General features: G+C 43.9%; 2 protein-coding genes across 2 annotated transcripts; one reads left to right on the top strand and one right to left on the bottom strand.

Annotated features, from left to right (window-relative positions):
* Nucleotides 1-246: 246 nt before the first annotated feature.
* DFJ58DRAFT_716259 (uncharacterized protein) lies at nt 247-4,090 on the bottom strand (the record flags this gene model as incomplete). The annotated part of the gene is made up of 13 exons (XM_041384204.1): nt 247-268; nt 379-638; nt 675-736; nt 785-1,325; nt 1,347-1,482; nt 1,601-1,833; nt 1,890-2,045; nt 2,154-2,247; nt 2,286-2,527; nt 2,636-2,746; nt 3,546-3,653; nt 3,705-3,845; nt 3,878-4,090. The coding sequence occupies 13 exons, from the start codon at nt 4,088-4,090 to the stop codon at nt 247-249; spliced, it is 2,319 nt and encodes a 772-aa protein (XP_041244204.1).
* A 754-nt stretch (nt 4,091-4,844) lies between these two features.
* DFJ58DRAFT_727619 (uncharacterized protein) lies at nt 4,845-6,726 on the top strand (the record flags this gene model as incomplete). The annotated part of the gene is made up of 6 exons (XM_041385501.1): nt 4,845-5,407; nt 5,727-5,912; nt 5,961-6,068; nt 6,118-6,211; nt 6,242-6,388; nt 6,439-6,726. 6 exons carry the CDS (start codon nt 4,845-4,847, stop codon nt 6,724-6,726), a joined length of 1,386 nt encoding a protein of 461 aa, XP_041244203.1.
* Between the last annotated feature and the right edge of the window lie 9,324 nt (nt 6,727-16,050).

Below are 16,050 nucleotides of genomic sequence, written 5' to 3'. Positions count from 1 at the left end.
TGTGCCATCTTCTAAATGGTTCCCCAAGAACAGAGCAAGTGACAAATAAAGGGTGATTAGGGATCAGATAACACCAGCAAGGTCAACACCAACGACAACATCGGCGGCTTGTTGATCGGCAGGACAGCGGTCAGAGGGCAGGACAGACTGTGAAAAGTATGCCATGCTGCCGGTGTTTGCCTCTCATTTTCTCAGCACAGGTGCAAACTTTGAATACCACTAATATCTCGATATTCAACCATTAGTCTAAGGTATGCATTCCCAAACCCTAGGCTAGGGCCACTCATTAGTAGTGAAATCTTGACAGCGATTAATACATGGATTCAAAACTATGTTGCTATTGTGAGCTACCGATACTATGCAAACTCTGTACTCAACGTGTGATAACTCTCCTTATCTGCGAAATTGTTCAGAAAAAAACAGTCGTAGCTCTCTAAACAAATGGTCAAAGAAATCTTTTCATCTATCTTTTCACAATATTCTGGGATTAACTCAACAGTGTGTGTTACACTTGTCAATGGGACCACACCACCACATCTGTGTTTACCATGTTGGTCTTCCACATATGAACGCTTGACTGTCCATATTGCGAGTTCAGGGTGGTCGTTAGGACTGGCAACAAAGTGGTAATACTGAATCTAGAGGAGCAGACAGGATATATATGATGGCAAGACCAGGTTAGAAGCACGTGGAAGATTAGGCTGAAAAATAAGTCGAACTTGTGCAACACGAGTTGCTGTTTAATCTTGTTAGTCTTGGAACATGAACACAAGAATAGACATACTGATTTGGCCATCGTCGCCTGTGATGTTGATGAGGACATTATTGCAGTTTCCGAGGGGGAAACTTTCACCAGGTGGATATGCCTGTACCACTCTGCTTGGCATGATCAGCCATGGCTGGAAGGCAGAATGAAGTTGCAGTCGAAATTTTTTCCACGTGCTAAAGTGCCTGTATCTGTGGTCCCAGCAGGTATGCTCACTGGTGGAGAAAGAAAAATGTCCTATGAACTGAGAGAGCACATGATCAAAGTCAATGAGCGAATATACACTATGAATATCGGTTGGTGACAAAAATTTAAAATCCGGTGTCAGTGTCAGATGGAAGGCAGTGAGGGCATCTCCAGAAAGGATGCCCTTGAGGAAATGGTTGCGAACTGGTCGAGGACCATGAACAGAGTGCATTTTGTCAGGGAGAATACAAGAAATCCAGGAGAGCGCTGGATTGATAGTTGTCGCAGCCTCGTCTTCAGTAGATATCACATTGACAAGTGATGCGCCACGAGAGTGTAACAACACATACAGCTTAAACAATTTGATCAACTCCTGCCGATTAAGAATTCATACAGACTGCTCCACAAAGTCGTTGGCCTGCCAATTTGTTTGTACAAAGAGATCTTTGCAGTGAGTGATGAGCAAACACTCTGTCATATCTGCCAAAAACTGCATCAAAGTGCCCAGTCTCTCGACTGTGCCTCTAAAACTTTGTAGCAGTTTGAGTTTGGGAATGAAAAGTCTTCCTTAGAACCCTTTTTTCCCCTCCTTGCCTGGGCCTCAATGATAGCATCTTTGAATGCGTGAAAGTCTGAAAGAGCCTGCACCATTGACAGCAGGGTGTCTGCAGAATGAACTGGATTTGGGCAAGATAAATGAACTCAATGAGGGCGTGGAGTGCATGAATAAATCTAGGTGGAGCAGCACCTGCAATTGAAGCAACAATGGTGCACTGGATATCCTGATGCTCATGGCCTGTCATTTGGTTGACGTGTGTGATGCCTTTGGTGAAGTGGTGCGTCCCCACCCGCTTGTGCTGAGCGATGAAGCGAGCATCAAGCTCAGGTTTTCCTACTACCCTCCTTGGTCCAGTTGAGCGGATGGTCGGCAAAAAACTTTGAGGCAGGTATGCAATATCTTGCCAGTGAGACAGACAGATGGGCATGCATATATCCAATCATGCAAATATGGCATGTGAACTCCAGATAGATTGACTGCTTTGGCTGCCTTCTGGAATTTGTCAAGATCCAAAACATCAGTTGTTTTGGAGATCTCGCAGATAAGTTGTAGCGTATGTTGACCAGTACGAGGAGGATAGAGAACTCCATCACCAAAATTTTCTTGTAATGCCATCATTATAGGAGACACATTTTTGCTGACCGCAGCTATCATGGAAGCCTCTGGAAGGTTGCATACGTGAGCGACAAGTGGCATAAAGACATAATGAATGAATCTGGAAGGATCAGGCATAATGCTGCCAGTTTGAGGTTGGCGCAGACAAGATCAACACACTTATGCCACAACCGCACCTGAAGAATTGTTTGATAATCGGGATGCACACGAAACTTAGCGATGGGCATGTAAGCGATACAGCGCCAAGCTTGGAGTGTGGCCTTAGAGTGAACCTCTGAATCAAGATTACTGATAGTGATGAAAATGGAGTGCATCTCAAGCCCCCCGGTGGTTCTCGTCATGGGAGTTTTATCAGACCCTAAGATGATTGGGACTTGCGTAGCACCTAATGGGAGACAGTCCTATATGAAATCAATCTTTGAGTCTTAGACTAAGCAGGGAAAACTGACCTGAATTTTCTATGCCAAATCGGTGCTCATATAATCTCCATACTCATGCTAATTCCTGACATTGAGTATGTGTGGCTGAAAGGTAATGTGATTGGCAAAAACTGGGTCGCTGAAAAGTTGTTTGACAACCTCTAAAGCATCGCGCCAAATGAGTTGGATGAGACGAATTGTCTTGTAGCCCGTTGTAGAGACTCGATCCTGAGTAGCCTCACAATGGCATATTGCAACATAGGTCGAGTCTACAGTAATATGCATGCAACGCGACACTTGCGCGATAAACGCGATGCACGTGACATAGGCGACACTTCCCGCGACATAGGCGACACTTCCGCGACATAGGCGACACTTCCGCGACTTGCGCGCGCTTTAGGCAAACTTTCCCGCGCCTAAGCGCTATAGGGCGCCTGACTTCCCACTGTGTTTCCCATGTCCAACCAAGTTCCCAGGTATGCATTTCTCCATTTATCATTTGTTTCAAACATTGTACCATGTTTATTTTCACTTGGTACACATTTTTCATTACACATTTTTTTACTTAACACAACACACATTACCACGGACCACCATCATCATAGACAGTCACCATCTCCGAGTTTTTATTATGTTTTGAATAAATCATCGCAAGCCCTAGTAGCAGTTAGCTCTAGTGGCCATATCCGCATCAGTTGTCTTATCGGCATCTCAGTACACCTCTTAACATCTCACTATCGCTCGCATACCACTTGTCACCCAGTTCCGCTTTTCGACGCGCGACTTTCCCGCGCTTCGCGCGCCTATAGCGCCTTTGTTCCCGCGCTTTCGCCTTATCACGCGCTTTCGCCTTATCACGCGCTTTGCGCATTCCCCCTAGAGTTGACCAGTGGATATTTGCTTTCTCCGCTTCCCCTAAGGGATGAACATATCGCACTCATATTTTCCTCCCTTCAACAATTATATCAGCTGCACCCTCAGCTGAGTTGAAGATCCTCACCGTAAACTCTAGATTTGAAACTTTCCATTCTGCAAAGCAGGGTAGAGCATCCATCCAGTCCAGAAGTTGATCTTTTGAGGTGAAGGACGGTTTTGGGTGAGTGTTCAACTATGAAAGAAGAGTCAGACTGGTGGAATAGTACTACTTAGAGTCTCCTACCCATTTCAGCTTCAAGAACTTGTCAATCTGCATCTGGTTCAGGTTTTCGACCAAGAACCTAGCTAGTTCCCACTCCCCTTCATCATGAAAAGGATAGTAAGTGTTTACCTCCCGCCGATAATTATACTGGTCTTCCTGCACCTGTCAAATAGGTTTTTGCCAAGACCAAAAACATATCCAGAGTGAGGATGAAAATGGCCAGTAGTGTACGATGTCGATGGATGTGAACCTCGCAACCCAAGAGGAACGGGCGATTGTTGTGGATGTGCTTCGTGTGGCCAACAGGTAGACTGTGAATTGAGATGTAGAACAACTGCTTCGATGGAAGAGAACTCCCCACTGCAGTTGGGACACAGCCTGTTAAAGGTACATGCATGGATAAGCATACTGGTAACAGTGAACGATACATATATTTGCTTTGGGCGATGAGCTCAGTGTTGCAGTCAGAAATGCCTAAGTCTTTCATACTCCGCTGCTTGCAATGCTGACTGTATTCACAGTGTGACAGGATATCAATGTATCAGCTTGCAATTGAAGGCTGGAGAGATATTAAGGCCAAAGAAACACTAGGCTGAAGTGACACAGTTTCCTGAACTATTTTCAGTCGCTCTTTGACCCAGCATGCCCCCTTCACTTCCATCTTCATCTCCGACACGGCACAGCAGTTGCCCCCCTCCATCAAGCAGTCCCCCATTGTCTCCTCTATCAGCTTGTTCTTCAATTCCTGGGTCACCTTTTTTCATTTCAACTCACATCTCAGGGAGCTCTCCTGATACCAGACATTCCAACCTAAGTACTTCACTTAAAGGTATCTCAGTGGAGATGACACCACCGCCTATGACTCTGGCTTCTGCGACCAAAGGCCTATTTGATAATCCATCCACATCTCCGGACCCCTCCCGCAATGCTTGACATCAGTTCATACATGAACGGATGAGCAGAAAGCTTGTTCCATACCCCCCCCCAACCCAGCTCCACTTGAGGTTCATTTTGCAGCTCATCTTATGGGGTGAGAATGCAAACCATATGTATCCTGTGAATCTCTTGTCAAGGTATAATATATATTTCCATTATCCAGTTCCAAATACTTATCTATATGCTATAAAGCATGCTGGACACTTAGAAAATGGCCTCTCGCAAATGTGTCCTTCAACACTGTACAAAGGATACCAAGCACAACTTGCTGCTCGTGAAACTGCGCGCCAGCGCATGCTGGCTACCATGTGGGAAATTGAAGAAGCTGAGCACTTCATTGCATTCCTCAATGCCATGCACACCGATAACGAAGACTGGCTCAAATTTATGGACGCTCAGTTACATAGCTTTAGGAGCCTTTTTTCTGAGCGTGACTACACAGAGGTCGACGATAATCGAGACTACCTTCAAGCAGTCTATGAAGACGAACGCAAAATTCTCAAGGTCATCTCATATCAAGCTGAGCATGTGGCGAAGGTTTTAGGCTCGCATGTCGGCAATGCTTTCCAATCTGGAGTTGGAGCATCCAGATTCCCCTCATCACAACCTGAGGTTATTGATGATGAAGATGACGGTGTCAGCAGGGCATCTATGAAATCTGGGGGATCCAGATCCCCCACCAGCAGTGGGGCTCTGGATGATGAAGACGACCCCAAATATCTAGGAACCTGTGCAGACTATACTGCAAGCCTTGGCATTCATCCCGAAGCCTCGTGCAGTGCTGCAATGTAAGTTCCTATCGTGGTAAGTGGAGTACACATGTCTGTTCATTATTCCACACTGATCTATTGATAAGGAACATTGTAATACACGCATCGTTCTTCCCTCATAGCACTTTTCTTGACTCTATTGGTTTGTCATATGCATACTGTTTTTTTACATCCTTACCCCTTTATTTCTCCAATTCTTTAGCTCACATTACAAGTACCAATCACTGAGTCACAAGATGTAAAGTTTGTTTGCGTTGTTTGTGTCCTTCAATTTGTATTAGAACTGTAATCAATGCACCCTTTGCCCTCCCCCAAATGATTCTTCCTGGATGACTAGCAAATGTCCCCCACAGCACAAAGGTAAAACAAAAATTGCAAAACCTCCTCAAGGGTCCGGTCTCAACCCTTCCCACAAACCCACGGACACGCAGATCAATCTCCCTGATGAACAGCCACCACCTCTAGCTCAAATGTTCACCTTCAATCCACATCAGTGGCAGCACCATTTAAACACACACAGCCAGTAAGTGCACCTATCTATTCTTCTGTATACTACTAAAATTACTGGTAGGCCGAGCCCGAGTCATTCAAACCCTGGCCACTACCTGGATTCTTTCAGCACCAGCTGTGCAAACCCAAGCTACCCAGATTCCTCATACTACAACTACTCTAGCGCCAGGTACACTAATTCGCTGTCTGGCGCCGGCTACACTACCCATTCTCAGCAGGACTTTGCTGCCCATTCTCAGTAGGACCCCACTGCCCATTTTCAGCAAGACTTTGGCCATTCTCAGCAGGACTTTGCATATGCTGTACCATCAGGTAAGTTCTTGCCTGCACTAACAAGTCTAGCACTTAACCTTAACTGAACTTTCCACCATAGCACCCAGTTGGGTCGGTGATGACGAGGAATTCCAAGCCCTTTTGGTCCCACCACCGGATCTCCAACACTTATGGCCAATGTTGATGGGTGAGATCTCCAAGTCCCATGTGATACATGTAAGTATCATTAGTTTCCACGCCATTGAAAATAAGCCTGACAATACTAGACCACAGGGCCCGCAAGGACATCCAAAACATGTCATCGTGCAAGACACATGCCCCCCACACCACGTCTTGTTATTCCCTCTGTGACACCCACAATGACAGGGACAGCAGTGGCACCTGCACCTGCAGAATCTGCTGAAAGTCCCGCCACTGAGATCAGTCCCAAGACACGCAAAGAAGCAATCTCAGTCTCGAAAGAGCACATCCTATCCATTATCTTTTCCAAAGACGCATTAGTGTCCCTCGCAGCTGACAAAAATGCATTGTCAAACAAGTCATTTGTGATGTGAGACCTGGAATACCAGCACTTCTCGGTATGTATCGACATGCAAATACTGACTTATATTGGTTCTTTGACCCTACTAGTTGCAGCTCAATGGATGGCTAATGACAAGGACGTCGGAAATATTTGGTGCACAGTGACAAAATTTTGCACTGCATTCACAACAATCATCCGCCAAGCTGTTGTGATGGGATATTCCCTCTTCCCTCCACAGGGCTGTGATGTCCCCCCAGATACCTTTCACGTTGATTGGGTACAGCGCCTCATTGTAGATTATTCTTTAGCGTTCATGCATCAATACTCCTTTACTGCAGTAAGTTTAATCTATTTTTGAGAACACATTTATTTTATTTTGTTAGGACGGTGCGCTTGTCTATTCTATGATTGCAATTAGATTAGATCAGATAAGATAGTATCACGTGACTCATTTCCAGAACATTCTATTATGTAAACATCATATGATTCCTTTTCTATTTAATGATTGGCTAGTTAGTTCATACTCAGATTCAATCTCCATTTCAATATATGTATATAGGTAGCTTGATGTAGTCAGTAGTTCTTCAGTTCAAACCTCTTGTGTATTAGCTTATTGCTAGCAATCCAAGATGTACCTGCTATTCTCTATCCTCTCGTTGTGATAACCTTGTTTGAGTCCTAGTCTCTGCCCCTGCATTAATTCATTATAAGGGTTGTGACATTAAGTTTGAACTATAGGGGACTCCAACTCTACACATTACCGCTTGCACACTTTTTCTCTTTGATCTGAGCATCCTGCAACTATCCGCGATCCTCACGTCAAACAGAACCGTTACATGTTTTACATTGCCTGGCTTAACAGCTGTGACCTTGATTCTATCACTCTCCCCTTTGCTCATTTGAGTGTATTCATACCTATCCATTTTTGTAGTTAGTAGTCCTATACCAGGCCCTGCCTTACACTGCAGCCACCAGTATATGGAGGTGTTCACGACATTAGGTGTGTCACTACAACTTTGAGTGCTGGCCCAAGACCCTGCCTGCTCAACGTTACTATAATTTTCTTTTTACCTATCATCTTTCTTCATACGATACATAGGCTACTCTACCCAAGTAACTAGAGGAATTTCCTAGTCCAGACTCAGCCACTTGTAAGCTTTGGCTGGAAGAGCACCTTGGCATTCTAGTTTTCCCACTTGGCGAGTATAGTTGTTACATACAAACTTTTCTTAGTCAGTATCTAGGGAAGAGTCAGTTGGGTTTTACCAGGACCCTTTGACCCTGAAGTACAAGGTTGATCCGATCAGATATTGGGGACCACTTCAGTTTTCCATTTATGTATTCCTTTTCCCACTTCCTTTTCATCATCTTTCCCTTCCAGAAGAGCCGTTACAACTAGCTCTTCACAGACATCAGTAAATCGGGTTCCAGAAAACAACTGGTACTATGTCTGAATCCACTAGACCAAGGATGCCTACAAACATCAAAGAGTTTGTGCAATACGTACAAGATGCAATTGCTGCAAACAGTGTACTGTGGCAAACACAGATTATGAACTTTCAGACAAAAAATGATGAGCTAGAAACAAAAAACAAAGATCTAGCTCTACGTATTCAGATGCAACAAGCCGAAATTGCAAAACTCTCCGCAACACCTTCCTTTGGTACATCTGCATCTGCCACCTCAGCCTTGATCAAGATGGCCAAACCCACAGAATTCACAGGTGACAAAGATTCCATCAATGCCAAGATGTGGGCAACACAAGTAGCACTCTATATGACACAGTGGTCCAGCATCACAGAAAGGCAAAGAATCTCAGTCATGCTTTCTTTTATGAAAGGATCTGCTGCTAAATGGGCACAATCCTACATTGAAGAACATGCTGATGGAAATCTGACTTTAGACAAGTTAGATGAAGATTTCACTGCCATGTGGGGCCAGGAAGACCTTGAAGGCAAGGCAATTCAAGAATTAGATTCCCTAAGACAAGGATTTTCTTCTGTTCCAGAGTACGCAGCCACTTTTAGGCAAAAGGCTGCACACACCAAATTCTCAGACTACGACCAATGCCAGAAGTTCAGAGCAGGACTTCAAGACCATGTCAAAACACAACTCGCTCATATCACCTATAAAGAAATGGATAGCATGAAGAAACTTGTAGAACAAGCTATCCAAATAGGACGAAACTTTGAGGAGTTAGATGCAGAGAAGAAGAAGACTTCTTTTTGGACCCCTAACAGGGACACAAGAAACTTTGAACCAAGGGCTGGTCCTAGTCGAGACAGTAATGCCATGGATGTCGATGCCAACAAACAGAGAGGAACTCCTAAACCTCAAGGAAAGACAGGTTCTTTCAACTGTTACCATTGTGGTGAAGAAGGCCATATGGCAAGAAACTGCAAAGGCGCCCCTAAAGCGCAAGTGAAGGCTACTGAAGTGCCAAAGGAAGACTCAATGCCTCAATGGTTTAAGGACTACATCAAAGCCAAAGAGGATAAGGGTTTTTAGAGAGGTCTGAGTTAGAGTCTGCGGACTTAGACCTGAACAATCATTTCTCAATCCTATCTACGTTCTCGGATGTAACAGAAGTATATTTGCGATCAAAATCAGAGCATTTTTACATTCCGATTACCCTGAAAGGACATAATCGACAAGCAGACATAAAAGCACTTGTAGACTGTGGAGCATCAACATTATTTATCAATGAGAAGTTTGTAAGAAAGAATGATGTAATATCCCATAAATTATTGAGGCCTATTCTGGTTAAAAACATAGATGGCTCGTTAAATGCCGCTGGATCAATGACTCATTTTGCTGAATTAGGTCTCAAGATCAGTAATCATGTAGAAGACAAAGCAGCCTTCATGATTACAGACTTAGGAAGCGATGACATTATTATCAGCATTGATTGGCCAAGATACCATAATCCGGAAATAGACTGGAATGCAGGACAGTTTTTGTTATCTAGGTGTCCGATTAAATGTATTACAAAAAAGAACAAAGACAAAAAAATAAAGAAAATAGAAAAGTATCAAAACAGGTAGATACAGTAGATAGAGTACCAGATCTGATTCCCACAGAAGAGGATGACAATGAAGATATGGAGATGAAGAAGGCAACATGTGAAGAGGTAGAAGATGAGGAAAGTCCTGAAAGATGGATTAGATATAGAGCCTCAGTTGCCACGGAGCAGAAAGTAGCAGAAGAAGCTACAAAAAAGAAGAAGTCTGTTGAAGAGATGGTCCCAGACTGGCTTCATGATTACCTAGGAGTATTCTCAGAAGAAGAATCCAAACGTTTTCCTGAAAGAAAGAAATGGGATCACACAGTAGATCTTAAGGACGATAATGATCTTCCTCCGAATGCGAAACCCTATCCCTTGTCACCTAAAGAGATGGACACTTTGAAATATTGGTTAAAAGCTGAAACTGCACTAGGACGTATTAGAGATTCACAATCTCCAGTTGCAGCACCTTTCTTCTTTGTGGCCAAGAAAGATGGCAAACTTGGACCTGTAATGGACTATAGAAGGCTTAATGAGAAGACGGTGTGAAAGAGAAATAGCGACTAGGCTGTTAGTAAACTAGTGCCACTTATCCAAATAGGTGCGATTGTAGTATTCGACCCAAGAGGACTGCTATTGAAGCAACTCCCTACTAATATGCAAGGGAAGCAATAGTGCGAAGGGCTAAAACCTATGGTGACCTAAGACCAAAAACTGATGAGTAGTGCTATAGTGATCAGCGACAAGTGAGTTCCGACAGAGAAATGTGCATATAAGTGAGAAGCGCTATGCAAGTTGTTTTATGCGATAGCGCTATGCGACGTCCGACTAGCGACAGCGAGAAGAAATCAAAGGGAGCGAGAGCGAGAAGTAAGATAAGACAGTGCAAGTGAAATGCCTGGTAGCGACTAGATTGTAGCACGACTACCAATAGCGATCCCAACGTTGCGAAAGTCAAACTCAAGAGGGAGCTTTAACAATGTGCACTTAAAGCAAGTCAAGCGACACACAATCAGAGAGATTGGCAAGAGTGGAATCGATTGCACCAAGACTAGGATATAGCGACTAAAGTGACTCCAACACCAGCAAAGGTCCGGGGAAGGGAAGTATTGTACTGTATGTGCGACAGATCATTTTATCATACTGTGTAAGGGTTCGGAATTGCGTAGGCAAGTGTAGTAGCGACACTGGCGAGGGCACGATGTAGCGACAGGTAATAAAACATGCAGCGCTGCAGAACATGAGGATACATGCAAAAGACCTGCGACTGATCAGTAGCAACATTTAAGGACAAATAATGCACCAGCGGAGGTAGGTGGATATAGGCAGGACATGGGAGGACGGAATACCTAGGCATTGGACCAGGTAGCGCACTATGGGAGAAAAGTGATTCCAAAGCGGATAGTTTGGGAGTTGATAGCGCTGGTGACTAGCGCTTTACTCTTTTCCTCTAGGCAAGGCAAAATATGCCTATGACACTCATATGCGCCCAGCGCTGGTATGATTGTCACAACGGTTAAAAATGCATATCCACTACCAAGATCTCAAGACCTGATTCATGCCCCTACTGGTGCTACAATGTAATCCAAGATGGATGTACGATGGGGGTATAACAATATTCCGATGAAAGAAGGAGATGAGTGGAAGGCAGCTTTCAAAACACCTTATGGTCACCATGAACCAACCGTAATGTATTTTGGGTTGACAAACTCTCCAGCAACTTTCCAAACCATGATGAATGAAATATTCAGAGATTTAATAGACAGCAAAACAGTGGTCGTTTATATCGATGACATCTTGGTTTTTACAAATGGAAATAGAGAGCAACACCTGCGCCCGTCATTGCAGAAGAGTTTTCCTGCTATTGCATTTTTACCGTTCCATCAGTTTTGAACCACGCTTTTGTCATCTGGAACCAGTCTTTTTTTAATTTGCCATCCATGCACAACTTACGTGCTCATCTTGCATATATTTGCACCTCACTTGCATTTATCATTGTCTATGACTTTGCATCTTTTGCCTTTATCCACAATTTCCATTCTTCCGTCTATCATGTCGATATCATCCTTGCATGCCCTATCAAGGGCTATCTGTTTATGTCTTGGCACCAATTGGCCCTTGACCTAGAGTCTATCCAACACAATCGCGCATTATCCGCGCCTAATAACACTTATCATTTGTCTTGTGTTAATATTTTCACAGTGTATCAGCCACTCCTCGCATATTTAGAGGATATAGAGAACAACGTGCCCAACCACGATTGTGCGCACAGCTCACGCGCACATTATCTAACCTTAGAGCACCCCCACGCGCCTTATATCGCCCCATTAGGGCACACTTTCAACTTGTACCGCAAGGTGCAAGAATTCATTCTGCCAGTCACTAGTCCACCATCAAGCTGCGTTTGAAGAAGATTTGGAATATACCTGATAGGAAAAGATGTCGCAGAGTTAGAAGATGAAGATACCACCGCCCTCAGTTGCCTTAGTTGCCTTCCACCATCGCCTCACGCGCCTTTCGACCTGCAGCATCGTGCACCCTCAGATAGATGAAGAAGACCAGGAATGCACTGGTAGGAGAAGAAGTAGAAGAGCTTGACAAAGAAGATCCAAACACGCCAGCTTCCGACCCACCCACTCCATCACTCAACACTCGCCATCATTATCCACACCATCTGCTTTCTCCACTCTGTCATTTTGCAATACCATATACCATCACATAAACCGTCATTTTCATAGGATATAGTTCATTTTACCCTGGGTTTCATCCAGTGATCTCCACTTTTCAATTTTCATTTTCCCTCATTATAACGTCGTCCAAAGGACTAATAACGCGCTGATATATACGCCTATAGAAAACTACCTAGAAGAAAAGAAGAAAAACAAAAGACCATAGATTGTGCCCACCTAACCCAGTAGGATATCATTTTCTCTTTGCATGCATGAAGCGGCACCATGCACCTTTTTACCTTAGAACGCGCCTCATATGCGCACAGATTTCCCACATTTCCACACCCATAGGAAGGAATAGATGTCAACAGCCGCACAAAGAAGCCAAGTCGGACTTGGACATCCACACCATTTGCCGTCTCTCTTTCGCATTTTGAATATAGTTTTACTCATGCCATTCAATCCCATAGCACCTATTACTTAGCATGCCTAGTGGGACTTGGTTTGGACATGGATTGGATTGCTTCCAGACCGCCTAGCATCGCCTTATACCCCCACAGATATATTGGACATAGACATCATCACGCTATCATCCCCTCATGCTTCCTTGCAGTTTCACACATCGTGCATTCATCTCCTTGCAGTTTTGCATTTTGCATTTTGCATTTTGCATTTTGTGCATTTTCACATGCTGCATCCTTGCACCTAATGCGACACATCTGCGCCATCCTTGCATTATCATAGTTCCGAGTTCATTTCACAATTCCTGTACCAGAGTCATTTCGCACAAACCACTGTATGTGACACATTCTTGCGCTTATGCAACACGTTCCCATGCTCGCGCACATCACACATTAGCCACGCCTCTTTGCACTTAGTCGCACTATCATCTGAAACACACGCACATCATACTCGACGATCATCACGTACCCTTATCACCGACTTCACTCAAGATCCTCACCAGACACACTCTGAGTGGGGATACTCAGTATTCAAAGTCCCCGGTGTCCTGCATGATTTGGGAATCATGCATGGACATGACTACTAGGTATCCCCCTAAAAGACAAAGTCTGTTAGCTTAGTCCTCAGACTAGTCAACCCATACCTTGGTATCAAACCTTGGTCCAATAGTTTCAGTTTTCCCTCAGTGATTCATGAATCCACCATGTTTTGAAGAAAAGTCATATGTGAGATGGGAATCACATAATGACCTAGTTGATATGAGAAGCAAAATGAAGGTTAAGGTATTGCCTTTCCTTTGGCTTATTCACTTTGGCTAGAGAAACCCATAGAGAAAAGTTCAAAGCCTAACAAAAACCTATCTAAAAAGCCTGTGTATTGTGTACTATTATTTGTTCCATTATTTCTGAGTTGTTTTCTCTAGTGTTTCATTACTTTACTTTTCTATTAGGATGCTCTGACTAATCAGATGCTTCATAAAATTCTACCTACAGGGTATGATGTCATAATGATGTCATAGGACTTCACCCACACTCCTGCAGGTATTTTGTTGAAAGATATGATATCATGTTCCATGGAATTTGCTAGAACATTCCAATGACTCATAATGACTCAGAATGATGTCATTATCCCACCATGAATATTCTGGAATGTTTATTTGCACCTGCTAGAACATTCTGCTCCAGTTTTTAGAATATTCTTCTCACATTCTGAAGTCATTACATCACCTTTTTACTTACATAATATTCCCACACAAAATGTATATAAGGAGAGCCCATTCTCCCCCAAAAAATAGATCTCCCACTTGTTGCATTCAAGAATCTCCCACTTGAGCAAATTGAACTCTCACCTAAGAAGCTTCAGTCTGAACAAATTGCTGCTTACAAAGCCCATTTCCTTTGTAAGAACTGTCCAGACAAGTGCAGGGAAAGTGTTTCCCTTGAGATTACATAAGTTTCTCGCGATAGAAACCCAGTTTTGTGAGACCAGTGTTCTCACCACATAGTGTTTACTGACCAACACAAGCTTTGGTCACCATTGTTATTTGTGAGACCAGCGTTCTCACCAGGTATTTGTATACTGACCAACACGAGCTTTGGTCATTGTTGTTATTTATCATTGTTTGTTTTTCTATTTGTCACTTGTTGTTATTTGTGAGACCAGCGTTCTCACCAGGTATTTGTATATTGACCAACACGAGCTTTGGTCAACGTAGTCACATTTGAGACCAGCTTCTCAACAGTTAATCGTATATTCAGGAAACCAGTTCAAGTGTCTAGACAGTATATCCTAGACAATCCCATAGTTTCAATCAGAAATAATAAAGCTCCGGCTAAGTTAATCTGACTGATTGGTTTAGCAAGCCTCCCAAGAACTCACACATTATCTACCACGAAAGAAGAAACATCATAGACCGTGTTAATCAAGGACTGGCAAGAAGTCTTATCCAGTGTAATTGTGGTGTCATTACATTCTTACACGTATTTATATAAGACCCTCGGTTATTAAGACAACACGACCAATATGCCAGCAAGGGTAAGATTCACATCACGCCAGAAAAGAGGATTGTTATGCCCGACAGTAGCAACATCCCTGGAAGGCTCTCTGACGGGAATTTCAAGGAACGCATAGACAGATTCCTGCGCGATGGACCCACTACAGGTTCTAACTTGACAGCGCTAGGGTTCATGTATTGTCGCGCTGAGCCCACTACTCAGGTGACTCTGGATATCGAGCCTTGCGCATTCATGCACACATGTGCCAGTGTAGAGGATAGCGACTCCGACAACGAAGAATTAGCCCACCTAGAGAGAGAAGCAACTTGAGCCCGCGATGCATTCGCAGCGGTGAAAGCAGATCGTGCTAACCGCAAGGACAAGGGTAAGAACATACAGTTTGAAGGCATTAATGTTCTGCCATGCCCAAAACCAGGACCATCTTCTAAAACTACCAACGCAGTAGAGGAAGTCGCATCTCCACAAGTGAAGGCATCTGGGTCAAAGACCACCAGCACGCCTAACAAAGGTACAGTAGTGGTGACGCCAGCAAGCTCATCATCCGCACCTAATACTTCATCCTATGATCCACCTACCGCTAATCCCTCCTCTACACAGTTTAGGTATACCCACCCGCTGGAAGATAAGGAAGGCGACAAGAAGGTAATCAACCGGATGCTAGACTCCAGCATCAGCATACCCATGCAGGAGTTGATCGCAGTATCCACTGACGTCCGCAAGGTGCTCAAGGAAATGACTACCACCAAGCGTGTTACAGTCGGGTCGATATCAGTGAACGAGCTGAGCGGCCAACCCGAAACACATGAATTCCTGAGGAAGTACGATGGTTGTTTGCAGAGGAGCGACAATGTTGGTCAGTATACAAATACCTGGTGAGAACGCTGGTCTCACAAATAACAATGGTGACCAAAGCTTGTGTTGGTCAGTAAACACTATGTGGTGAGAACACTGGTCTCACAAAACTGGGTTTCTATCGCGAGAAACTTATGTAATCTCAAGGGAAACACTTTCCCTGCACTTGTCTGGACAGTTCTTACAAAGGAAATGGGCTTTGTAAGCAGCAATTTGTTCAGACTGAAGCTTCTTAGGTGAGAGTTCAATTTGCTCAAGTGGGAGATTCTTGAATGCAACAAGTGGGAGATCTATTTTTTGGGGGAGAATGGGCTCTCCTTATATACATTTTGTGTGGGAATATTATGTAAGTA

This window comes from Suillus subalutaceus (assembly GCF_016647625.1).
Source record: "Suillus subalutaceus strain FC151 chromosome Unknown DFJ58scaffold_49, whole genome shotgun sequence".
Taxonomy (NCBI): Eukaryota; Fungi; Basidiomycota; class Agaricomycetes; order Boletales; family Suillaceae; genus Suillus; species Suillus subalutaceus.
The sequence above is the reverse complement of the archived record's forward strand: the minus strand, read 5'-3'. Positions and strand labels throughout refer to the sequence as shown.